Raw genomic sequence first — 27340 nt, 5'->3', positions numbered from 1 at the left:
AATGAGGGGAGTGGTATATACACAAGTCTGTACTATCTTTACAAGTTCTTTGTTTTTTTGAGACAGGATGTTGCTCTGTTGCCCAGGCTGGGGTGCAGTGGTGTGAACATGGCTCATTGCAGCCTTGACCTCCTGGGCTGAAGCCATCCTCCCGCCTTAGCCTCCCATGTAGTTGGGACTACAGGCATGTACCACCATGCCTGGCAATTTTTTTTTTTTTTTTTTTTTGGTAGAGACAGGGTCTGGACATGTTGCCTAGGCTGGTCTTGAACTCTTAGACTCAGGTGATCCTCCTACCTTGGCCTGCCAGAGTGCTGTAATCTCAGCACTCTGGCAGGCATGAGCCACTGTGCTCAGCCTGTAACCTTTTATAAATCTAAAATTATTCCAAAATAAAAATATTATTTTTAAGCTGGGCTTGGTGACTCTTGCATGTAATCCCAGCAGTTTGGGAGGCCAAGGCAGGCAGGTCACTTGAGGTCAGGAGTTCGAGACCAGCCTGGCCAATATGGTGAAACCCCATCTCTACTAAAAATACAAAAATTAGCCGGGCGTGGTGGCAGCTATAATTCCAGCTACTCAAAAGGCTGAGGCAGGAGAATCACTTGAACCTGAGAGGCAGAGGTTGCAGTGAGTCGAAATCGTGTCCCTGCACTCCAGCCTGGGTGACGGAGTGAGACTGTCTCAAAAAAAAAAAAAAAGTTTAAAAAAAAAATCAAAATATATTAAATTGAGGACCAAACTTGAAAATCATTACATGACAAAGTATTAAACCAAGATTTTCATAAATACTGACATTTTGACTATCACATCCCTAAAAATTAACTTTACTTATAATTGAGGCAAAAGTAAAAATAATTTTTAATTAATAGAGTTATCTTTAAAACATCATTTATTTCATTTTTTTCTTATCTGTTTAAAACATGTTTTATTGTATCTTCTATAATGCACTCAATATACTAACATTGTCATAGATTTTACAATTTATAGATGAATAAACATACCTATGTTTGGAATACAGAAACATTTTCACAGGAATATGAGGCTAAAAATTGTTTGTGTATCAGTGGTTAAAGGATATAACTAACATGTCATATAGAAATCAAGCAAGAATGTCTTGGTACAGGTAAGTGATCATGCATAAGTCACCTTGCTTCTCTGAGCCTCATTTTTCTCATTCATGAAATGGGGACAGTAATACTACCTACTGCTCAAGCTTGTTATTTTGGTCAAATGAGATCATGAATGTGAAAAGCTTCACAGACGGTACCCCATAAAGGTGAGCAGGAATTCAGACTAACGAAGGTGGGGCGTCTATGGTACCAATGCTGAAAGCTGCAATGCAAAGTCAGAAAAGGCACAAAGTGGACAACTGATTGCTAACTGAAGCAATCTAGGGGGCTTTATACTATGGGCCCTTAGTCCCTCCCTGGGCATTCAAGGTGGCAGGAGTCAGACCCAGCATCCCTTCAGGTCAGCTGGGGCCTTATGAACGGCTGAGGTCATGGAGTCACTGAGTCCTGGAAGCTGGGCCTCAGGTTTCATCTTTGGGTTCAAAACCTTGCTCTGATCAGTTCACTCAGCGGTACTGGAGTTGGGGGAATGTCCAAACTTGAGAAAATTGATTTATGTGCTTATGTGTTTGCAGTAGAGAGGGGAATACTTGGCCCACTGGCCAGGACATGCCTTTCCTTATAAGTTTTGCTTGGAGAATGGAAGATTAGAATGCAAAGAGTTGAGATCCTCATCCATTTGGATATTTTGCCCTGGGCAGGAACTACTTGCCACTCAAATTGGAGTTCCTCAGTGTGCTGGATAGAGGCTCTCTTCTCTGGGCTCCTTGATGGTGACCTCCTCTTTCTGTTACCATAACAACACTCCTTGTTCTCCATATCATCCAGTTCTCACCATGGGTGACAATCCAGTGACAAAATGTTAACAGAGATGGTGCCTGCTCCTTCTCATATCTTTGGAGGCATGTTAATCTCATCAGTAGCGTCTCTAAACCCCACAGCAGGGCCTTTCCTTCTGAAAGGGCTTCAGACCATCTGGACCTGTCTGGGTGAATTTCAATAGCTTGAATCTCAGAAGCTATTGCTGTTGTATAGGGCTGTCACTTAAAAAAATTTTTTTAATAATAAAATGATGCTCAGAGGGTGATATTTCCCCAACTTCAGCGTCATGTCCTCTCTTGACCTTCCCCTCCAGATGTGTCCCATCTTAACTCTCACGGCCTTTCTTGAGGCTGTTTGTGTTTCCTCTACAATGAGTAAGCTCTGATGATCGTGTGTGTGTGTGTGTGTGTGTGCACGTGCGCGTGCACGCGTGCATTCAGGCCCTTCTGTTTCCCTCCTCACTGATCTTCAGAGATTTGAGCCTGAAGCCAACTGCTGCAACTTCCTGTGTAAACAAAAACAGCCTGTCAAGATCCAAACAAAAAAATACAAACATCTCCTTATGTAGCACAGTTATAGCATTCATTTCTCTTGGAAGAAGACTTTACATATCCTCATGAGAAGCTGGGTACCCCAATCTGAAATTATTAAGATTCTTAATTCATGAAGTTTTGAACAAAGTTTGGTCTCATTAAAAAAAAAAAATCGATGGTGCTGCACAAAATACAGCTGTCTCTTTCATCTGAATGTTTTGAAAAGCTGCAAAAGTTATGGATTCCACTGTCAGAAGGAGACTCCTTTGATAAAGGAATGTTTTTAATTATTTAAATACCTTCACAGCAAGAGCTTACGGTGGGTTGGTTTCTAAAAGTATTACTGGCGTCTCACTGCAGGTAACTGTGTAACTCTGTCAAAGCCACTGATTAAACAACCTGGCATGAGGCAAAGTATCAGCATGAGGATGTGTATCCCACATATATAAACATGCAGCGCAGTCTTAATTGTATATTTTTAAATAACTTAAAGAATGTCATTGGATTGCTTGTAACTCAAAGGATAAATGTGTGAGGGGATGGATGCCCCATTCCCCATGACGTGCTTGTTTCACACTGCATGCCTGTATCAAAACATCTCATATACCCCATAAATATAGACACCATGTACCCACAAACATTTTTTAAATAATTAAAAAAAATTTTTTTAAATGCAGCATGCAATATTAACAGCCATCTGTTTGCTATACTTTATTCACTTTCACCTCTGAGTAAACTGAAGTATTATTATATCCTAAACCACCACAGACTTCCAGGGTTCAGGTAGGAGGAATGCAATTCAGCCACAGACCTCTGCTGGCTTTTTATCTTTTAAAAGATAGTTAAAGCATAACATCTGGAGGGTGTGGTGGCTCACGCTTGTAATCCTGGCACTTTGGGAGGCTGAGGCAGGTGGATCACTTGAGGTCAGGAGTTCGAGACCAGCCTGGCCAACATGGTGAAACCCTGTCTCTACCAAAAATGCAAAAATTAGCCGGGCATAGTGGCGGGTGCTTGTAATCTCAGCAACTCGGGAGGCTGAGGCAGGAGAATTGCTGGAACCCAGGAGGCAGAGGTTGCAGTGAGCCAAGATCGCACCATTGCACCCCAGCCCAGGTCAACAACAGCGAGATTCAGTCAAAAAAAAAAAAAAAAAAAAAGAATAACATCAAAGACAAAGGATTATTTTCCAGTCCACAGGCAATTAGGAGTAGCCTTGAGAATTTATGAAAATAGAATTTTCTATTTCCTCTATCCCTTGGGAAAACATTTTCACATATAGAAAGGTAATTGCTATCCCTGGAATCTTTTCTGACTGCTCTTGTTCAAAATGAGCACTGAAAAGGCTTTAAACGAGGTCAAAGTGGAACTGGCCAAACCCACTAAGTATTCTTTTTAACTTAGATAAGTAGATAAGAACACACAGAATTCTTCCCTCTCCTCTTTTCTCCTTTTCTTCCCTCCTATTGTCTTTTTTTCTTTTTTTCCAAAAAAATTTAACACCTACTATGTACAAACATTATACTAGACACTTGGGATACAAAGATAAGTAAGAAGTCGTCCCACATATCAGATCACCAACAATGGAAGTCAAAAAAATTAGGTCGTTCATTTGTTCATTCATTCATACAAATAGTACCTACTGAGCACCTACTATGTACTGTGTGTAACCTACAATGCGGTCACAATAAAAAGCTCAGTTACCTAGGGATGTCAGTGAATGCTAATGCCACCTGGGTCAAAAATAAAGGGATGGTAGATGTTCAGGTTATCAATTTTCCCCCTGCCTGTGTATTTCAAATATATGATAATAATAAATAACAATAAATGTGTTCAAATGATCCACTGTCTAAATCTTTGACATAAAAAATTATCACTAAGAGTAAATGGAATAAAATACCCATAAGGCACTGGGAGGTATCAACTGAACTGAAACACAGTAAAATGACTTATGTCAAAGATAAGAAACTGGAGACTACATGATCCCGGCAGAGTATGTAAAGATATCTTTCCATTATTATGTAACTTTCTTGCCTGAAAGATGTGCCTCACCTATTAAAACACTTGTATCTGCCTACTTAGACTTGAAAAAAGATTATTTTTCAACTCTTCAAAATGGAAAATGTCAGTGTACTTTGAACCATTTGTCAAATATAAAAAAGCAGCATCCTCCAATCAGGGAAGATGAAAATATTCTTTTTTTTTTTTTTTTTTTTTTTTTTTGAGGCAGAATCTGTCGCCCAGGCTGGAGTGCAGTGGCGCGATCTTGGCTCACTGCAAGCTCCGCCTCCTGGGTTCATGCCATTCTCCTGCCTCAGCCTCCCGAGTAGTAGCTGGGACTACAGGAGCCCGCCACCACGCCTAGATAATTTTTTTGTGTGTTCTTAGTAGAGACGGGGTTTCACTGTGTTAGCCAGGATGGTCTCGATCTCCTGACCTTGTGATCCGCCCACCTCGGCCTCCCAAAGTGCTGGGATTACAGGTGTGAGCCACCTCGCCCAACCCCTAGATGAAAATGTTCTAACCAAATTTTAGCAAAAACCTTTGTATAGTTGGTGCTTGGCACTAAAAAATAAAAAATAAAAAATTATATACACCATTATTTGTAATGGTATATATATATATACACACACACACACACACCATTATTTGTAATGGTATATATATACACACTATTATTTGGTATATATATATACACATATATATATATATATATATATTTTTTTTTTTTTTTTTTTTTTGAGATGGACTCTCGCTCTGTCGCCCAGGCTGGAGTGCAGTGGCGCGATCTCGGCTCACTGCAAGCTCCGCCTCCCAGGTTCACGCCATTCTCCTGCCTCAGCCTCCCGAGTAGCTGGGACTACAGGCGCCCACCACAACACCCGGCTAATTTTTGAATTTTTAGTAGAGACAGGGTTTCACCATGTTAGCCAGGGTGGTCTCAATCTCCTGACCTCGTGATCCGCCAGCCTCAGCCTCCCAAAGTGCTGGGATTACAGGCGTGAGCCACCGCGCCCGGCCTAAACCAAGATTTTAAAATATGAAGAAGTATTTAATGTCTCAGTAAAGTGAAAACAAAGGTTGCTTAACATTAATAAGTGTTTTAGATTATTAGATATTAATACTTATTATTAACTATTACATATTCAAATACTTGAAAATTTGCTAGCCGTAAATGCTCACAGTAGTAAAGAATAGGCCGGGAAGCTGAGGCAGGAGAATGGCGTGAACCCGGGGGGCAGAGGTTGCAGTGAGCCGAGGTTGCGCCACTGCACTCCAGCCTGGGCGACAGAGTGAGACTCCGTCTCAAAAAAAAAAAAAAAAGAATAAAGGCTGAAATTCTGTGAACTAAACATGCTGCTTAAGACGTTAAAAAGAGTAACGGGGAAAAAAGGAAAGTAAGCGGAGGAAAATAATAAAGAGATCAGAAATTAATGGGGGAAATGCTTTAATAAAGAGGACCAACAAAGCCAGAAAGTGGTTATCTCAAAAGACTAATAAAATTGTCAAATCTCTGGCAAGACTGATCAAGAAAACAAGATAAAGTATCCGTAAATTATATTAGAAATGGAAAAGAAGACATAACTGTAATTATAGCAGAAATTTACAATAGTATGTAATAATACTATATACAACTTTATGCCAATAAATTTCAAAATCATAAATGAAATATGTAATTTACATATTTACTATACATTACAAAAACTGATTCAAGAAGAAACAGAAAATCATAATGGTTCATATACATTAAAGAAACTGAATCATAAAAAAATTTAAAGAAATCAAATTCATAAAAGAAATTGAAGTAATTCAAAATCTTTCCTTAAAGAAAATATGAGACCCATTGTTTTATTGTTAAATATTACCAGACATCTAAGGGTTAAATAACTTCAAGCTTTACAATATTTTCAAATTATAAATCCCTAATTCATATTATGACATCAGCTTAACCTTAACACTAAAACTGGTCCCAGCCAGCACATTAAAGGTTTTGGAAAATTAATAGGGTTGGAAAGGGTAAAACAAAGCTACCATTCAGAGATGATAGACTTGTTCACATAGAAGACCCAAAGAAGCTTATACATTATTAGAATTAAAATAAGATGAGTAAAATTTCCAAATACTAAATCAATATACCAGGTTAATTGCCTTTCTCTTCACCAACTACTATCAATTAGAATATGCAAATAAAAACATTTTATTAATAATTTAATACTAGCAATAAAAATATAAAATACCTAGGAGTAAGTCCAACAAAAGATGTATGAGACTTACATGTAAAAATTGTAAAACTTTTTAAACAAGGCCTTAAAGAAAACTTTTTTTTTTGAGACAGAGTTTCTCTCGTCACCCAGGCTAGAGTGCAATGGCATGGTCTTGGCTCGCTGCAACCTCTGTCTCTGGGTTCAAGCAGTTCTCCTGCCTCAGCCTCCTGAGTAGCTGGGATTATAGGCGCCAGCCACCACATTCGGCTAATTTTTGTATTTTTAGTAGAGATGGGGGTTTCACCATGTTGGCCAAGCTGGTCTCGAACTCCTGACCTCAGGTGATTCACCCACCTTGGCCTCCCAAAGTGCTGGGATAATAGGCATGAGCCACCACACCCAGCCAAAACTTTTTTAAGAATAGAAAGATGGCACATTTATAGATAAAGACTCAACATTTAAAGTCACAAATCCCCTCATCCCAACAATTTATGGATTCAATGTAAATCCAACCAAAATCTCAAAAACGGTCTATCATGAAATTTGACAAGATGATTCTAAAATTTATAAGGAAGACCAAAAACTCAATAATATAGCAAAGACATTCATGCAAAATAAAAGAGAAGGATGTGCTTACCAGGTATCAAGACTTATTATTATATAGCTACTGTATTAATTTAAATGATGCAGTAATCGTGTAGGGACAGACAAACCGAATCAACATACATGGAAAACTGATGAGACCATTCAATCTGTGGTGCTGAAGCAATTATCCATATTTAAAGAAATGAAAATGTATCCCTACCTTACGCTATTCAAGGTAAATTGAGGAATTTATCAATTCAAGATAGATTAAGGGGCTTAAATGTGAAAGGCAAAACTTTTAAACTTTTAGTATACAGTACCTTAAAGTAGTGACAGATTTCTCAAATAAGATATAAAAATCGCTAGCTGTAAAATATTGAAGAATTCAACTACAGTGTAAGTCAGCAGTCCCCAACCCCCAGGCCACAAACCAGTACCTGTCTGAGGCCTGTCAGGAATCCGGCTGCACATCAGGAGGTGAGTAGTGGGAGAGTGAGCTTTACCACCTGAACTCTGCCTCCTGTCAGATCAGCCCAGACATTTGATTCTCATAGGAGCTTGAACCCCATGTGAACTGTGCATGTGAGGGATCTAGGTTGCATGTGCCTTATGAGAATCTAATGCCTGATGATCTGTCACTGTCTCCCTTCACTCCCAGATGGGACTATCTAGTTGCAGGAAAACAATCTCAGGGCTCCCACTGATTCTACATTATGGCGAGTAAGTAATAATAATAGAAATAAAGTATGGAATAAATGTAATGTGCTTAAATCATCCCAAAACCATCCCCCACCTCACCCCGCCTGTCAATGGAAAAATTGTCTTCCACAAAACCGATCCCTGGTGCCAAAAAGGTTGGGGACTGCTTGTATATGTTACAATTTTTGATAGTCAAAAGATATAGTAGTCCCCCCTTATCTCTTGGGGATACACTCCAAGACCCCCAGTGGATGCCTGAAACCACAGATAGTCCCCAACCCTATATATACTGTATGTATAGTTGTTCCTATACTTACAAACTCGTAATAAAGTTTAATTTATAAATCAGGCACAATAAGAGATTAACAAGAATAATATAACAATTATACTGTAATAAAAGTTATATGAATGTGGTCTCTATCTGTCTGTCTTTCTCAAAATACTGAAATATTTTTGGGCCTCGGTTGACCACATGTAACAAATCTCAGAGAGTGAAACAGTGGATAAGGGTGGCCTTCTGTATTATAAAGACAGTAAAATAGGTATGCCTTGAAACAAGATTTTTAGAGCACATATGATGAATTGTTTCTATTCTAAATTGTTATATAACTACAAATTTTCTGACTGGAAACAATAATTATTTTATTACCTGTGAGTCTCTGAATCAGGAAACTGGGCTGAGCTCAATGGGCAGTTCTCTTTCCTGGAGAATAAGTGGGGATCACAGGTGCATCCAGCTGAGAGCTTGGCTGAGGCTTCCAAGACAGTTTCATTTGTATGGATAGAGCATCAGATGAGGCAGTTGGAATGAGCAGGGGCTGCCTGGGCCTCTCTTTCTCTGTATACCATGTCTTATCCTGTGGAGAGTCTCTCTGCATGGCCTCTCTCTCCATCAGGATAGCTGGAGCTTTCCGCACAGCCGCTAACTTCCAAGATAGTGAAATGGAAACCATAAGGCCTCTAAGGCTTTGGCCTGGAGATAATACAGCATCTCTGCCATATTCTATTGATCAAAGCAACACACAGGGCCACCTCCAATCCAGGAGGAGGTGCGATAACCCCACCTCACGATGAAAGGTGGCAGGTGGCGTGCACCTGCAGGGATGAGACAAATTGTTGGCAGCCTTTTCTGCCGACATTCTATGCACTGATAAGGTTTTAATATCCAAAATATATAAAGGATTCCCATGAATTATCAAGAAAAAGATAAAAATAGAAAACTGCAAAAACACAGACATCCATAGAAGAGAAACATGAATGGCCTGTAAACATATGGAAAGATGTTTACTCTCATTATTCAAGAAAAATATATTAAATCTACCAAAGAGTGAAAATTTAAAAGTCAGACAAGACCAGTGTTGGTGGGAACTGTTATATAGAGCTAATGTGAGTGTAAAATTACACATTACTTGAGAAAACAATTTTGCATCGCCTAGTGAAGATAAGTGTATATACACAGCAGTTCCACTCTTGGGAAAATTCTTGTGCATATGTCCTGAAGACAAGTAAAATAATATTCTTAGGAGGATTTGGGAGGTTGGGGGGAAATACTAAAAACAACCTAAATGCCAATCAACGATTGAATGGAGAAATAAGCAGTAGCGGATTCAGATCGTGGAATACTATAATCCACAGCTATAATCCACAACTAGATGTGCCTCAATGTGGATGAAGCTTGAAAACACGATGTTGAAGTGCAAAAGAGTCACAGAAGGCAATTTCATTGTAATTCTATTTATACACAAAGCTCACAAACAGGAAAACTAAACAATATACTGTTTAGAGGGCCAAACTTATAAATGCGGGTGCGTGCACACACACACACACACACACACGCACACACACGTATGTATGGGGGAAATGCTTAGCCCAAATTTCAGGATAGAGGATAACTGGAGTGGGGAGAGGGAGGAAGCAAACATGGACTTCAAAGATACTGGTAATATTCTCTCTCACTTTCTCTCCTTTAGGCTCAATCATAGTTATACAGGTGTTTGTTCAAATATTATTCAAATATTTTTAGTTCTGATAGTATTGGCTATATACACATTTTGCATGTAGAATGCATTTTTTTTTTTAAACAGAGTCTCACTCTATTGCCCAGGCTGCAGTATAGTGGCATGATCTTGGCTCACTGCAGCCTCTGCCTCCTGGGTTCAAGCAGTTCTCCTGCCTCAGCCTTCCAAGTAGCTGAGATTACTGGCATGCGCCACCACATCAGCTAATTTTTGTATTTCTAGTAGAAATGGAGTTTTTAGTAGAGATGTTGGCCAGGCTGGTCTTGAACTCCTGACCTCAAGTGATCCACCTACCTCGGCCTCCCAAAGTGCGGGGATTACAGGTGTGAGCCACTGTGTCTGGCCTAGAATGCATTTTTAAAGTAGCAAAGGATCCTTCAATAAATTGCTGAGAACAAAACACCTTGATGACATGAACAGAAAAATGATACGTTCATGTATGACCGTGGGAAGGACTTCAAATTGGCATGTGACTCAATCCTTTCTTGTTCCCATACACTGAAATACTTGGAGACGAAATGTCTGGAAATTGCTTCCAAATAATCTGTTGGGGGTAGATAATGATGCAACTGTATGGACCGTGAGTTGGTCACTGCTGAAGCTGGGTTCATTTGTACTCTTCTCCCTACTGTTGTGTACGTGTGAGGAGGAGGGGTAAGAGGGGACAAGGGTAGAGAATGCTCACCAGAAGATAACTGGAACAAGTGAGGATATTTATGGATTATCTGAATGCTAAGCATTCCCTGCTATAAAGCGTAAAACAGAGTAGATTAAAAAAGAAAGGGGAACAAAATGAAGGGGAACTCGCCAGCTTTTTACATGCAGGGAAGAGTCTAGTTGGCCAGAACACATAAAATGTGCAAGCACGAGAATGCGAAAGACCCAGCCAGGCTGGCAGGGGAGGTGGGGGAGGAGGTGGGATCTGGAAGGCCAGCCATGGATGGCTCTAGAGCTGTGCACGAGTCCATCCCACTGCTGCTGCTGCTGCTGCTGCTGAGAAGCTTCAGGGCTGTGCTGTGGCCCTGAGCCCTTGGGTTGGCCAGAGGAAGCCCACAAACAGGACACTGTGGCCATCCTGTAGTGCCACGTTGGCTATCAGTCACCCGACTTGCTAGGTCTATGACAGAGGAAGCCCCATCACCAGACTCTCCCCTTCTAAGATCGACTCCAAGACTCTGAGACTCTGACCGCCCTCTGAAGACTCCGACTCCGGACTTCCATGGCTTGCAGCTGCCAACCCAGTGCCCACCATACCTGAGTACCCAGCAGCCCTTCACAGGACTCAGGCCACCCCAACTTCCACCCCCCAAGTTCACAGGCTCACCTCCTATGCTTAGCCAAGTAGACCCCTGCAGTTCTGAGCGTGCTCCCATTCTGGCTTCTACTCCTTTGTATGTGTTCTTCCCTCTGCATAAAAGCCTTCTGCTCCTCCCTACCCCTTGTTCTCTTGGCCAGTTCATAGTCATTTTGCCAGAATGGGCTCAAGTGTCCTCCTCCTCCAGGGAGGCGTCTCCCTGACTCCACAGGCCGAGCAGAGCTGTTCGTCCTCTGCTACACAGTATCGTCCTCGGGCCTATAAGTATTTGCAACATGGCTGGCTGTTTCCACCCTGCTGAACTGTTCCTCTGCTAAACATTGGAGCCTCTTCTAGAGGAACCCGAAGATGAGTTTTCAGCTCTATGTTAGGAGGTACTCATTGGAGCCAGAAAATGAAGGAAATTGTTCTCTTCCAATCACAATTGTGGAGAACTCTTTTTTTTCTCTCTCCTTTCTCTGTGACCAGCATTATACATAGAAAAATGGTCTCAAAAAGCATGTTTGCTATTTCAATGACTGTAGAAAGTATCAGAGGAAGGCGATTATGTTTGCAAGGGGATGTTGTAGTTTAATCCTGGTTTTGTTCTTTTCAATTTTCCATAATTATGTGTTGCTGTGATTTAAATGAAATTAGCCTAGACAAGTTTTGCCGAAATAAAGGACTGCAGTTGATGCCTTCCGCCCCTGTATATTGGTCCCTCTTCATATTAAATGACCGCTTTCACCAACCTCCACCAGAGGCAAAGTCACACCAGCTCCTAAGTGAGCCAGGGTGGAGCGAAAAGGAGAGGGGAGAGAAGGTACTGAGTTTTAGAAAGCTGTAGTACCAGTCCCCTTCTTATAGGGAAAGAGAGATCTGGCTCATTAAACATTAATTTGGGCACAGTGGCTCATGCCTGTAATCCCAGCACTTTGGGAGGCTGAGGCAGGTGGATTACTTGAGGTCAGGAGTTCAAGACCAGACTGGCCAACATGGTGAAACCTCGTCTCTACGAAAAACACAAAAAATTAGCTAGGCGTGGTGGCGCACACCTGTAATCCTAGCTACTCAAGAGGCTGAGGCAAGAGGTTCGCTCGAACCTGGGAGGCAGAGGTTGCAGTGAGCCGAGATTGTGCCACTGCATTCCAGCCTGTGTAAGAGAGCGAGACCCTATCTCAAAAAATAAAATTAAATATTAATCATTTATAAAACTACATCAAGAAACCTATGCTAAAAAGGAGGATGTGGTTGGACTGGTTTATTTTTCTCCTCCAGTTTAGAGCTCCCATGCTTATTAATCCAAGAAGAAGAACAAAGCTAGCTGTAGCCAAACTTGGCGATTTAAACATCTGTCATATCCACGGTATCTGTTTTTATTTAGTAATATTGTATGTTTTTATCCAGCACTGTTCTATTTCACATATGATATAGTACATGTGCAATGTTTTGGATCATATCTATGGTACAGAACAGAGGGCAATTACTCTAATTTATGGGTGATCCCAATTGTCACTTCCCCCAAACAGCAATGGAATTTTTCAATATCCTCAGAATAAATCCCTCCTCTGGAGCAGTAAACATAATATGACAGTGTGTCAACCATGGATTTGTTTCAAGATTATTTACTTACAATTCAACAACACTGCTGGCCCATGGAGTGCCCCGTCAGCAAAGGCTGCATTGTTTGAAGTAGCTTGGGGAAACAGCCAGGGTTTCAGAATCCAAAGAATGTAGTTTTCCTAAATACCTCAGGATTATGAGATGCTATAGAACTAATAAATTTGCTCCTTAAAATAGTCCAGAAGGAATCCTTAACCATGGCTACATGTTTGAAAGTTTAGGTTATTAATGGGGAGAGAGAATGCCGTTTCGTCCCTTGGGCTCATATAATGAGTACCATGAGTAACTTTTTTCTCCCTTTCTTCTCTTTATGATTATTTTTAAAAGGATAAATTCCAGAGGTGAATAACATTTTGGAAAACAAGGAAATAGTAATGAAATGATGAAATGATGAGAGATGATGTGCAAGAGACCCACGCAATGAAAGCCTTTTAAGTTGGAAAATGCTTACCTGGTGCTGATTGTTGTTTCTCAGGATGGCGAGCTGGGCAGTTTCATCCACCTATGGATAAACTGGATGGTGCTCTGTAGGTGTAACCAGTAATATAGTAACACAGTGGAATCAAATGTTCTACAACTGGTTTATTGTTTTCATACAGGCGGTAACTAGATCTAACCTATATTTATTAGGTTGGTGCAAAAATAATTAAAAGTAATGGCAAAAAAAACTGCAATTACTTTTGCACCAACCTAAAACATCGTATTTTAAAAGTTTTAAAGCACTTTCCCATCTGCAATCTAATTTTTCTCACAGTCACTCAGAGAAAGAAGTTATGATTATCACCAATTACAAACGAGGAAGTTCAAACCCAGAAGACTTAGCAACTTGCCTAAGTTCACCTGGAAAATGGGTGGAAGTGTGTGGATGAAAACTCTGGTCTCAGTTCAGTGGTCATAACCTCTAGCCTATCCATGATGTATTTAGCTGTGCAAATTCAAATTTTATGAAGCATGCACAGAGACTTCATCCATAGTAATGAACTTTTTAACTGAGAGCAAGTCTTTCCAGAATAAAAAATCCGCTGCTCAGCCCCCATTGCAGCTTCATGTGTCCAGTGGAATGTGAGAAGAAAGGATGAAGACAACTTTTGGTACATAAAAGTCTTGTGCACTCCCCTGTCTTGGCCAAGGTCCCCCTGAGAGTAGAATCTAAAGCTAAAACTCAACTGCAGGTTTATTTGGGAAGTGATCTCAGGGAGCAAGGGTGAAGGATAGAGAGGGTGGCAAGAAAGAGGGGAGGTCAATGCAAGAAAGAGGTACTAAGTTGGCCACTCTTATGGGTGACTGGTGCTCAATCCCACAAGACCTTCTGATGGGAAGACACAAGGGGGAAATATCCACTGATCCTAGTCTGCCATTGATCAAGGTGTTAAATCTACACTGCTATGATGTCTGAGATGCCCCAGAACAGAAATTGAGAGGCTTGGGGCATGGGCCAAAGTGAGGTACTAACGGGTTGCAACTGTGCAAACTGGCAAAGTCTGCACAGATCTGATCATCACGCGAGTAGTTAGGTGGGGCTGAGAGGATTTGAAGCCATCTTTAAGAAGTTCCCCTTCCTGCTGGGTAAGATGCCTGTGGTAGTAAGCCAGCTTAGACCATGTAGACAAGGGCAAACCATCTGGGAGGACTGGGGCAATAATACTGAAGAATCTTGGCACCCTGGAAATATCTGAGTAGCCATGTGAACTTGAGCTGTACAAGAGAGAAATATATCTATTTCATTTAATCAACCCTTATTGTGTAAACTAATAAAAAGTACATATGATAATCATGAGCTGCAAACATCAAACTGGAGAGACTTGTTTAGACCAGTGAATAAAAATTTTAGGTATTACTAAGCAGCAAAGCCATGGTCCACGTGATGAGCACATTGAAAATTTCACCTCTATTTGGCTGAGTCCGTGATTGGCACTAAATTATTGAATTCACTGGATGGTGTTGCCATCCAAACACAACCCCTCCAAATACTTTATAAAATACACATATTCTTAGGCCGGGCACGGTTTCTCATGCCTGTAATCCCAGCACTTTGGGAGACCAAGGTGGGCGGATCACTTGAGGTCAGGAGTTCGAGACCAGCCTGGCCAACATGGTGAAACCCCGTCTTTACTAAAAATACAAAAATTAGCCAGGCGTAATGGTGGGCACCTGTAATCCCAGCTACTCAGGAGGCTGAGGCTGAGGCAGGAGAACTGCTTGAACCTGGGAGGTGGAGGTTGCAGTGAGCTGAGATCGTGCCATTGCACTCCAGCTTGGGCAACAAGAGTGAAACTCCGTCCCCAAAAAACAAATTAATAAATAAATAAAATAAAAAATACAGGTTCTTGCCTTAGCACACTGTATTTTAAGCTGAAGCAATGTAATGATGATTTTTTTTTACAAATATGATTATTTTATGTCATTGTATCATACTAGTTATTAAGGGGAATTGATATAGCTTTAGAACACTAAATATACCCCTCACTGAATAATTAAACTTTTAGCTAGTAAGTGACTAAATTCGACAGAGCCTTGAATAGGATATATAAAGGGACTGTGTTAACTGCTTTCCTTCCAAGTGCACGTACTGACTTGAAGAAAAATCTGTGCCACATTATGAAGGAGGAAGTAGGTACAGGGAGTGGGGGATAACTTGACCAAAGTGGCCCAACTCGAAACTGGCAGAGCCGCAGAGCTGGCATTTGAACCCAGGCATGTTTGACTCAAAAGTCCCTGCTTTACTCATTATGCTAAATCTGATTGAAGAAAGTTTTAGCTTTGATATTCTCTGGGACGCTAGAACACCTAAAATAAATAGTTTGTTGCCTAGTGCTTAAAGGGAGGGCCTTAAAGGAAGAGGACGACGTCAAGATCAGAAGACTTGGCCATGCATGGTGGCTCACCCTGTAATCCCAGCACTTTGGGAGGCTGATGCAGAAGGATCACTTGAGCCCAAGACTTGAGACCAGCTTGGGCAACATAGTGAGACCCCCATCTCTACAAAAAATAAAAAAGTCAGCTGAGCATGGTGGCGCATACCTATAGTCCCAGCTACTTGGGAGGCTTAGGTGGGAGGATCACTTGAGCCCAGGAGGTCGAGGCTGCAGTGAGCCATGATTGTGCCACTGCACTCCACTCCAGCCTGGGCAACAGAGGAAGATTCTGTCTCAAAAATAAATAAATAAAAAGATCAGAAGACCAGTGTTGTTCTCTGTGTGAACAGGAAACAGCTGAGACTGTCTGACCTCAGGTGCTTCCTTCATAAAATGGGAACAATACAACCTACCTCACAGGCTTTTGGAGGTGTTAAATGAGTGTATGTGTATATAGAAGTGCTTTATAAACCATAAAGTACTACGTTTACTTACTGTGGGCCATACACAGTGGTAAAGCACTTTGCATGGATAATCTCCTTTAATCACCACTACAACCCTATGAGCCAATTATTCTTCTGTTTGTTGTATAGGAATTTGAAGTTCAGCTTGCCCGTGGCCAAGTAACTAGTAGAAGGAGGAGGCTGGTGTTCAAAGGCAGCCACAAAGGGCTTATGGGCCCACACTCAAGCCCCCCACCACTCTGCTGCCCTGTACACGTGATCATATGGCCACCACCTACATATTTACATACCACCTACATAATGTGGACAACCCGTCTCAGATTCAAATGGACTCTGTAGCTGCAACATTCCTGCCTTCTCCTCACTGGAGTATTAACAGGCTCTGGCAGAAGTGGAATGATGAGAATCAGAGGACAGACAGCTCTCTGGGAGCTGCTTTTTCCTAAGACCAGGGATACAATTTCTGAACACATTCTTAATTTTATCCCATTTATCTAGACATTAATCCTAGTCTGATAAATTCCTGGAGTGCCCTCATGCTAAATTTAAACTTATTTATTTTTGTGTATTATAATTCATCCCTAATGAATCAGGAATTCTAAGGTACCTCTTTATCTTAAATAGTACCTAAGCATAAAATATATAGCTTATGTTTTAGTCTTTAAAATTTGACTGTGTTGGGAAATTAAGATGTTTACACTTCTAAGCCAGGTACAGTGGCTCAGGCCTGAAATCTCAGCACTTTGGGAGGCCGAGATGAGAGGATCACTGGAGGCCAGGCATTTGAGACCAGCCTGGGCAACAGAGCCAAACCTCATCTCTATAAATATTTTTAAGAAGTAACTAGCTGAGGCCAGGCGAGGTGGCCCATGCCTGTAATCCCAGCACTTTGGGAGGCTGAGGTGGGCAAATCGGTTGAGGTCGGGAGTTCAAGACCAGCCTGATGAACATGGTGAAATCCCATCTCTATTAAAAATACAAAAATTAGCCAGGCATGGTGGTAGGCACCTGTAATCCCAGCTACTTGGCAGGCTGAAGCAGGAGAATGGCTTGAATTCGGGAGGTGGAGGTTGCAGTGACCCATGATTGCGCCATTGCACTCTAGCCTGGATGACAAGAGCAAAACTCTGTCTCAAAATAAAAATAAAAGTAAAAATGATTAGCTGGGCATGATGGCATGTGCCTATAGTCCCAGCTACTCAGGAGGCTGAAGCGGGAGGATTGTTTGAGTCCAGATAGTCAAGGCTGCAGTGAACCCTGACTGTGTCACCGAACTCTAGCCTGGGTGACAGACTGAGACCCTGTCTCTAAAAATACATAAATAAATATTTTTAAAAGATGCTCACAGTTTTAAAGCGGAAAGAGAGGCTAAGAATGTCTACCACTTTCTTAGGATTCACTAAATACTCATGATTTTGAGTTCACGAAGACACTTCTGTTGTGAGATATGTATCCTCCTTTTTAGTCCAGCTTCGTAGATGAGTTTGATGCGTGAGTTTGCCTCCTCCTTCCCCCCTTGCCCTATTCTCATATGTTATCTGTAAAATATCTTTTTCAATGTGCCTGTATGAAATCTGTTCTTAGAGGCTGTGGGAGCTTTAAGATTAACTATGGACTCAGTAGTAATGCAATGGGGTCTGAGATCACCCTGGCAGGCAAACACTTTGCATGAGGTGTAATTGAAAACACTAGTACAACTAAATAACCCAGTTTCCATTCTAAGCTTAGCCCCCTGCGCGGCATTCAAGGCAAAAGAAGCCCTGACCAGCGCCACGTGAAAAAAAGTAAAAGAACATGGATTTCAGATAAGAATGATCCAGAAACCAAAGGAATTTGGGAAGGACTTTGTAGATGCAAAGGAGCAAATGCAGAACATGAAGAAAACTAAGAGGGCCTCAATTCGGGTGGTGAACCCACTGAGCTTCAAAAGATGTTTAAGCAGCATCTAAATGAAAAACCTCCCTGGGCGTGGTCAGTTACCAACTCAAAAGGATGAGGGAGACATCATCCTCCTGCCTAATTGCACCCCCCCTTTCCTACTTAGAGCTTAGCAGGAGGGGGTTGTAATATGATTACTTGTTGAGAAAGGGATTTCTAGTTGCTGCTTCAGAGGAGACTGAAATGACCTATTGCTTTCCTTTGATGTTTTGTTTGCTGACACAACCGCCGGACTTTGAAATGCAGTAGAACTCTAATTTAGTTCAGAAGCTTGTTTTTAAACATATATTTCAGTCAGATAACTGATTTTTATCTAAAATCCACTTCTCAGAATTTTTAAAAATGCAAGTCTTTTCTTCACAAGAGGTGTAAGTTTCCTCTCCCATCTCATCAGTTGCATTTGGCTTCTCTAATTCCCTCTGAGCTGGGAGCAGACTTCTGGAAACAAGACTGTTGAGGAGTGCATGGAAGAGAGTCCTAGCCCCCAGCTGTTCTGTTCCCTCACTGTGCCATGTACTGAACCTCATGGATGGACTCTAAGACTGGACCTAGATCAGCCTTGCTGCCAATTCTAGAGGCCTGCAAGGCCCAAAGAGGTCCCAGTAGAAAGGACACAAGGACATGGCAGGCAGAGTGGGCTTCTCTCCTTCCAAGCTGGTTTGGGGAGAAAAATCAAACAGGCTAATTGCTACATCTTCATTAGTTGACTTTCCCCTGTGGGCTGGTCCTGTAGTATGGCCTAACCTTTAGTAAAGATAGTTATGCTAAAGGAACTAGGCACAGATGGGCTTTAGGCTAGAATTCCATCTTCCCTCTGTCCCTATCCTTTTTTCTGAGGAGTGTCCTTACTGCTTGAACCTCAGCAGAAGAGGTGGCCGCTGCAAGGGCTGGGTGGATAATGTGCACCCTATAGGCCAAGTTCTGCTTCACCTGTGTTCTTGGACCTGCACAGTATTCTTTTCTTCCTTTCTTTCTTTCTTTCTTTTTTTTTTAATTTGAATGTCAGTGTCTTTAAAAAGGGCACAAACTCTCCAGGTCACTGTTAATCCCTAAATCCACCCTTTACAGGCAGCCCGCTTGGCTCATTCTGTGTTACCTAACACCACTGTGGGCTTCTGACCTTTCAACCTCTGGTGAGTGAAAAATTCTCAGTTAACAGCCCCAGAGCCAGCTTTAGATCCTGACTTTCCAGGGCCCTTGGAGAATAAAAGGTGGATCAAAGAGTAACCAATAGCTCACTCTATGAGCTACTGGTTTAAAATGAGATTTAAAAATGCAATGAAGCCACTCCTGGGCCTCCTGGTTCTGCATTTTCTGTTGGATGCCTGCACCTGGTGGGCACTCTGAAGACCACTTACAGGGTGGGACAACTGCCGAATTGCAACCCCATGAGGTTCTGCTTGGAGTTTATGTCAACATAGATCTTGTCTTTTCTCAGCCTGTTTCCATCAAAGCAATGCTTAATTGGGGGCTGATCTGGGCTCTGGGAAAGAAGGGGAGAGGGCAGTCATTCTTTCACTGGATGCATTTAATTTTACTCCACCTAACAAGTTCAAAATGCCCTGGAGTTTCATTCTTCCTTCCCTTCCTTCTCACACTTTTCCATCCTTTCCCTTCTTTGACTCCCAAACCCAAATGGGGTATAAGTGGAGCAGATAGGGGTTGGGTAGGGGTGAGAAACATTGTAGATCTTTATTCACCTCAAGCCCCACATTAAATCCCACATCCGTGTTTGCTAAATCATATAAGGTTCTGTAACCCCCTGGTCATGTCCTTGGAGACCATTTAAAGTCATAAAATAAGCAATGTGTACTTTTTTGGAATGGTCAGTCATTTAAAACTATCATAGAACCAGCAATTGCATTATGAAACAGAAAGCAACATTCACTTTTTAAAAAGCTAAAACACAAGATTATAAAGACATTTGATGCTTTTTGCAGGTTTCTTCCAAATATTTCCCTGTATCTCAGGGGATAGCTTTCAACCCTCCTTTGCTATTAGGAATATTTGGGTGAAAGGTTGAGAAATCGTGTGAAATTCTGGCAAATCTTTTTAGAAAAGTCTGCTTTTGTATCTGAGAGGAGTATTTTCTTATTTCTGGTGTTCATGGAATAAGGAATCATGTAGCCCTTGGCTGGACACTTAAATGTGTTCCCAGACTTGCCAAAAAGACTTGGGTTGAGTCACTGGACTTGACTTCAAATTCCCATTTGCAGACCACTGGGACTGTAAAACCTTTTGCTGCTGAGTTCATTTCTTGTAACCAGCTCCACGTATTTAAGAACAAATAATTCAGCTCTGTTAGTGATGGTTTTGGGATCCCCCTCCACAGCCCCAGCACAGTTATCCTGGTTTGTAGGAGCAGCATCCAGCATTCACATTTTCTCTGTTCTGCATTTGTTGGAAAGTAAATAAGCAGCAGTAAAGAAGCTGTATTATGCATGTTTTCTGCCTTGGGTGGCACCTGGAATTTGCTGAATTTGCTGAGTGCAACTTAAAGTTTAAAAGGCTCCTGAGCCGCACCTTTTTCATGCCATGCAAGTCAAATGGAAAACCAAATAATCAGCATAAGCAAACTGGTGGGTCCTTTCTCTTGGTCTCAACTGACTCCAGACCCTGTTGTGGAATTCCAGTGCTTCTTTTCTCCCCTCTTCCAGCTGTTAAGTCTTCATGACTGGACTTAAACAACCATCTCCTCTCCCCCTCTCAGAGAATCAATCACTGATTTTGCATAATACTTAGGACATTGTGGTACAAAAAAAAAAAAAAAAAAAAATTGAGGGCCCCCCAAAAACCCAAAAACAAACAGAAACCCACTCATCTCCATTGATTTTCTAGGATGTCTCGTTTACTTTATGTCAGTCTCACTAGAACTTAAAAATTACTTTTAAAGTAATAAAGCTGATTTTCACATGCCTTGTATAGACTTTCACTAATGCCAAGCAAAGGCATTTTGCCCAGATTGCTTTCCCCAGCTCACATACAGAGTTGAAAGCAGGGGATGGGGTGAAGTGGAATGGAAGAAGAACAGATGTAAATACTAAGCATATTGCAGTTTCAGTGACTTGCCCCAGAATGGGACCCTGTCTGAGATCCTACAAATTCCTGTTCAATTCTCCTAGGCAAGATGCTTAATTATTGTTACGTGTAGGGAAGAAAATTGTTGGCGGCAGAAGGTATCCGAGTCACATGGCACCAAAATGTATCACTAGTAGCGAATACCCAAGTCGTCAGAGAATCCGTATGGGTCTGCAGCAACCTCAATTCTTACATCCTCAGAAGAAAGAATTCAACTCAGGGTCATACGGCAGAAAAAGAGACTGAGGCAAGTTTCAGAGCGTTTATTAAAACGCTTCAGAGCAGGAACATAAGGCAAGTGATACAGGAGACAGAAATTATTTTAAGCAGATAATGAGGGCAAAAGAGTCCTCGGCAGAACTTCCCTTCTAACAAAGAACAGCCCAAGAAATCACTTCTTTTCTAACAAAGAGCAGCCTGGGAGATCGGGCTGCAAACATGGATAAGGAAGCCGGAAACTTGCACGAGGGGATGCCAGCAGCTGCACAGTTAGAAAGAGGTACCTGGGGCCAGGAATGTCCACCATGGGGGCTCCACCTCCCCTCTATTTTCAGCACATGCACAGTAAGAAAGAAATAAGCGGCCGGGCACGGTGGTTCACGCCTGTAATCCCAGCACTTTGGGAGGCCGAGGCAGGCGGATCACAAGGTCAGGAGTTCGAGACCAGCCTGACCAACATGGTGAAACCCCGTGTCCACTAAAAATATAAAAATTAGCTGGGCGTGGTGGCACACGCCTATAATCCCAGCTACTTAGGAGGCTGAAGCAGGAGAATTGCTTGAACCTGAGAGGCGGAGGTTGCAGTGAGTCCAGATCTCACCACTGCACTCCAGCCTGGGTGACAGAGTGAGACTCCTTCTCAAAAAAAGAAAGAAGAAAGAAAGAAAGAGAGAGAGAGAGAGAAAGAAAGAAAGCGAGAGAGAGAGAAAGAAAGAAAGGAAGGAAGGAAGGAAGGAAGAAACAAAGAGAAAGAAAGAAAGAAAGAAAGAGAAGCAACATGGAGTAGCTACCCACCTGCATAATAAAAGATTGGGGTGGGGGCTGCCAGAGATTCGTGCCCTATGCAGATGGCACACCTGGTCCTAACCAGTTTTTCATGCCCTATGTAGATCAGACAATGCCTCCCCACTAGCTCATCTATAAAACCCCCTGCATTTAACCACGGATCGGCAACTCATTTTTTCAGGACCCTTCTCTGGGGCAGAGAGCTATTCTCTTTCTTTCACCAATTAAAATTCTGCTCTAAACCTCACCCTTTGTGTGTTTCCACATCCTTTACCTCCGTGGCCATGAGGCCGAGAACCTTGGGTGTCACCCCAGACAACAAGGCCACTTCACAAGTACACCTGGAAGAGAGGCAAGTGGACACCCTGGAGGTCAAGTGCCCCGTTTGATCTTGAACCTAGGATTTTATATGCTGGCCTACTTCCCGCATCTTGTGCCCCTTTCCCTCATTCTTCCCTTAAGGTGAACCGCCCACATGCATGGTGCCCTGCTTGTGATTGGGAGGTGAGCATGGGCAGTGTGTTTAAGAAGTCGTATGCCCACTTACCTGAGGCTTTCTTCCCTTTTCCAGTGGAACGCCCCTAGAAAGTCATATGCTGCCATTTTGTCTCTTAATGCACATGCTCAAGCCCACTGGCCCAATTCCTGAGATCTTATTGGAAGCTGCCGACTACCAATTTCAAGTGTATTCATCTATTGGGAAACTGCCTCACCCTGTTGTGGCCATGATCAATGATCATTTTAGAGAGGCAGTGTGACAACTGCCAAACCATCCCCTGATCATCATCTGACATTCCTGGCGGGCTGGGAGGGGAGATCTTCTCTGCCCCCTCATGCCTGACTAGCTACCTACTGTAAAAAAATCAGTATCATGTCTTCCCAGTGATTCTATATTTTGGTAATACAGAATCAACTTATGGAGAAGGCAGCATGGTGTAGTGAATAAAGCTTCAGCAGGCCAGGATTTAAATCCCAGAGCCACCATTTATTGGCCATGTACCATTAGATACGTGTTACAGGCCTCTCCTGGGCCTCATTTTTTTCATCTGCAAAATAGGAAATGATGGCAAGGATCAAATAAGATGACAACTATAAGAAGCACGCCCAAAGCTAGGCACATATTAAATGTGTTTCCCTTCCCTTCTTAAGTCAGAGTTTGGACTCTGAACATAATGTAACTCCGCACCAAGAGCTGACTGTGACTATGGGCACTGTTTCTATGAAGGGAGCTCTTGGTGGCCCTTTGTTGTAACTGTTGATTGCACACATCTGGAAACCATGACAACCGTTTTGCTCTGAGTTCAGCTTGGCCCAAATGTAGCTCTATATAAGGCAGCTTCTATACTTCAGTTTTTCCCAACACATCATAGCTTGGCTTGAATTTGGGCAGAGGGGTGGGTGCCAAAGGAAATGTACAATGTCTGGGAAAAATTCGTATTCAACTAACAATTACCCAGATCTGTATGGCCCCACTAGGGGCCTGTTCTGGAGCTTTTGTGTACATTCTCCCACTGAAAATGCAGTAGGAAGCTTTATGATGCTGCCTACTTTACAGGTGTTTTGATGACTCTGGGTGGTTTAAGTGACTTTCCAAGGTCACAGAGATAATAAGGCATAGACTTGGGATAAGATCCCAGGCTTCTGACATGGAAAAAAGCAGGTCACAAGGATTTGCGGTGTTAGAAGAAGAGTGGCTGTAGCGTCTGCCTGCCAAAGTTGACACTGTCCACAACAAGTACTGGAAGGCAGGAGAGGGGAGGTCTTATGTAAGTTTCCTTGGCCTTTAGAAGAAACCCTGTGTCCAGGCTCTCTGTCAACTAAGTCACGTATCAAACTGGGGCAGGTAGTGATATATGGCTAATTAAATGTGCCATGTAAACAATATCTGACCACTAATTTTAAAAAACAGTTTGTAAAACACTCCTGGCATCATTTAATCTTTTGGGGTTTTCACCTGTTGTATTCAGAAGGTATTTTAGGACCAATATTAATTCTCATGCATTAATTCAACGAATATTTATTAACCAACTTACTGTGTATCAAGCACTGTTTTGTTTTGTTGTTGTTTGTTTTTTTGGGACAGAATCTCACTCTGTTGCCTAGGCTGGAGTGCAGTGGCACAATATCTGCTCACTGCAACCTCCGCCTCCTGGGTTCAAGCGATTCCCGTGCCTCATACTCCCAAGTAGCTGGGATTACAGTTGTGCACCGCAACTCTCGGCTAATTTTCGTATTTTTCGCAGAGACGGGGTTTCACCTTGTTGGTCAGGCTGGTCTTGAACTCCTGACCTCAAGTGATCCGCCTGCCTTGGCCTCCCAAATTACTGGGATTACAGGTGTGACCCACTGCGCCCAGCCATTAAAGCTCTTTAACACGAACTCTTCAAAGTGCCATCTTTTGTAACCTTCATAGGTTACAAAAGGCATTAATACATTAATAGATTGAGATTTGCTTGTGGGGGTGCGGGGCAGGGGGAGAATGCTAAAAAGTAAGTCAGCTTTCTTTTCTGTAACTATGTGAAGGAATGCAAAGTAATTCTACAGGCAATTCCTTGGTGGGCTTATTTGGTAATTTTTTTTCCTTTTCCATTTTCCTCTTGCTCTTTGGTTTGTAGGAGAACCCCTTTATTCCCAGGAGGCAATTTTGAGTCCCCACATGTCCTGCATCATCTCCTGTGCCCACTGCCAAAGGAAGGCAACCAGAGCGTGGGTTTCAGCACAGCTCTGATTGGATGATAAGCAAGGAGAGTAATATGCTGCTAGGGGGTTAGAGGAAAAAAAAATACTAGAATACCAGAATGTAGTATTTCAACTTCCCTCCCTCCAAATCAAAAGCCTTGTGAATGAAATTATGACCATTATTCAAGTGCAATTATACTGAGTGTGTAAAATGGAAACACTGAAAGTAAATTATACATTTGGATATTACATTTCATATTTGAGAACATGCCAGAAACATTGTATTATTTTTGAGTGTAATGTCAGGAGACAAACTTCTACAAATTTTATACATAAATTTTTCCATTTTCTCTGTTTCCCATTTATGTCAAGTTGAACACATGGTATGATTTTTAATATTCTCTCTTCCTTCTCCTTCCCCACATTCAATGTCAAGTGATCACACTCAATCTTTATTATCCTAAATTTACCCTTAGGGTCTGTCACCCCATTGGGTGTTGCCTCCAGAAGAAGAGGGTTTTTTAATTAGTATAAAAAGGAGAGGCCAGGCTTGGTAGCTCATGCCTGTAATTCCAGCACTTTGGGAGGCTGGGGCGGGAAGATCCCTTGATCCCAGGAGTTTCAGACCAGCCTGGGCAACATGGTGAGACTTTGTCTCTACAAAAAAAAAAAAATTTTTTTAATTTAGCTGGGTGTGGTGGCATGCCCTGTAGTCTCAGCTACTATGGAGGCTGAGGTGGGAGGATCACTTGATCCTGGAAGGTGGAGGCTGCAGTAAGCTGAGTGGCACCAGTGCACTCCTGTCAAAAGAGAGAGAGGAGAGAGAGAGAGAGAGAGAAAGAGGAAGAGTCTCTAAATAAACCTAGAAAACTGGGGTCTTATGAATGCTAGCAAATATCTTGGAAAGAACTGCCAGCGCCAGTTGATTACAGAAGACAACTGTGGCTACAGGCTGTTCTTGCCAGTTCAGGCGTCAACTCGTGGAAACCACTTAATAACCTGAGGGAACTGCGGATTCTCGCCTAAGCAAGATCTCGCAGATGTGGAGGCGTAGGAAGAGGTTCCCCAGGCCGGCTCCAACCCCCAACGGGTTTGGGGGTTGGCAGTGAACAAGGGGTGGCCCCGCGCCGCGCCAACGGGGGGCGCCCGAATGACAGCGAGGGGCGGTGCCGTTGGGATCACAGCCAGGGCGGGAAGATGGCTTCCAGCTTCAAGAAGCCCAGCGCTGCCTCCACCAGCCAAAAGAGAAAAGTGGCACCTAAGCCCGAGCTCACTGAAGATCAGAAGCAAGAAGTTCGGGAAGCATTTGACCTCTTCGACGCGGACGGAAGCGGGACCATCGACGTGAAGGAGCTGAAGGTGGCCATGAGAGCGCTGGGCTTCGAACCCAGGAAGGAAGAGATGAAGAAAATGATCTCCGAGGTGGACAAGGAAGGCACGGGGAAGATCAGCTTCAATGACTTCCTGGCCGTGATGACTCAGAAGATGTCCGAGAAGGACACCAAAGAAGAAATCCTGAAGGCCTTCAGGCTCTTTGATGACGATGAGACCGGGAAGATCTCGTTCAAAAACCTGAAGCGTGTGGCCAACGAGCTGGGGGAAAACCTCACGGATGAGGAGCTGCAGGAGATGATCGACGAAGCTGATCGGGATGGGGACGGTGAAGTGAATGAGGAGGAGTTCCTTCGGATCATGAAGAAGACCAACCTTTACTGAAGTCGATTCAGAAGCTAAAGTGACTCTCTGGGTTGCCCGCTTCCATTTTGTGAAACCTTAGAGGACAGCGGCTGCCTGTCCCTTCTTCACCCCCTCACCCCCATAATTTGTCTAGATCTATTTCCATATCTCTAGTTCAATAATAGAATTTGAAAGATGCTTGTAATGTGAGTTTTGGGTTTTAATCCTCAAAAGCCAACCTGGAGCACATGAGGTTAAACAAAGGGCCCTGAAGTTTGAGTGCGCCCTCCATTTGCCCTATGCTGAACTTGCAGAGACATCCGTTGATCTGGAGGCAGGACAGCTTCTGGGACACACAAAAATGTGGTTCCCTTTGTCACTTCTTTGGTGGTCTTAAATTATCTTGCTTCATATATCATTCCTTAAATTCCAGTCATTGTTCCAGCATAATGAGATGGACTCTGCCAGTAGATTTGCCTAGCCTGTCCACTTAGCTGAATACCAGTTTGAAGGAAAACAGGGTGGCCACTTACAAACTTACTGAGCTCAGGACAGATAATCTTATAAAGAAAAGGCTTGCTTGGGTAGTAGTACATTGTGCAATTTAGACTATTCACTGGCTTCATACATGCAAATGATTCTTCATTAGTGTGTAAATTGTCCACCGATTCTTCGTTTGTGTGTAAATTGTCCACCATGGGTTTATCTAGGGCTAGTATGTATACCTGGGCTACAGAATAAAAATAAAATCTAATACTGGCCCAAGCAAAGTATAATTTGCTTAAGAGGTTA

At 42.4% G+C, this 27340-nt stretch overlaps 1 protein-coding gene across 1 annotated transcript; it reads left to right on the top strand.

Moving 5' to 3' along the window:
- Nucleotides 1-24791: 24791 nt before the first annotated feature.
- On the top strand, nt 24792-26753 carry CETN1 (centrin 1). Its single transcript, XM_002828097.4, has one exon. The coding sequence runs from the start codon at nt 26069-26071 to the stop codon at nt 26585-26587; it is 519 nt and encodes a 172-aa protein (XP_002828143.1). The 5' UTR covers nt 24792-26068; the 3' UTR covers nt 26588-26753.
- The last annotated feature ends 587 nt before the right edge of the window (nt 26754-27340 follow it).

Source organism: Pongo abelii, chromosome 17 (genome assembly GCF_028885655.2).
Source record: "Pongo abelii isolate AG06213 chromosome 17, NHGRI_mPonAbe1-v2.0_pri, whole genome shotgun sequence".
NCBI lineage: Eukaryota > Metazoa > Chordata > Mammalia > Primates > Hominidae > Pongo > Pongo abelii.
Note: the sequence above shows the minus strand (reverse complement) of the source record. Positions and strands in the feature narration are given on the sequence as shown.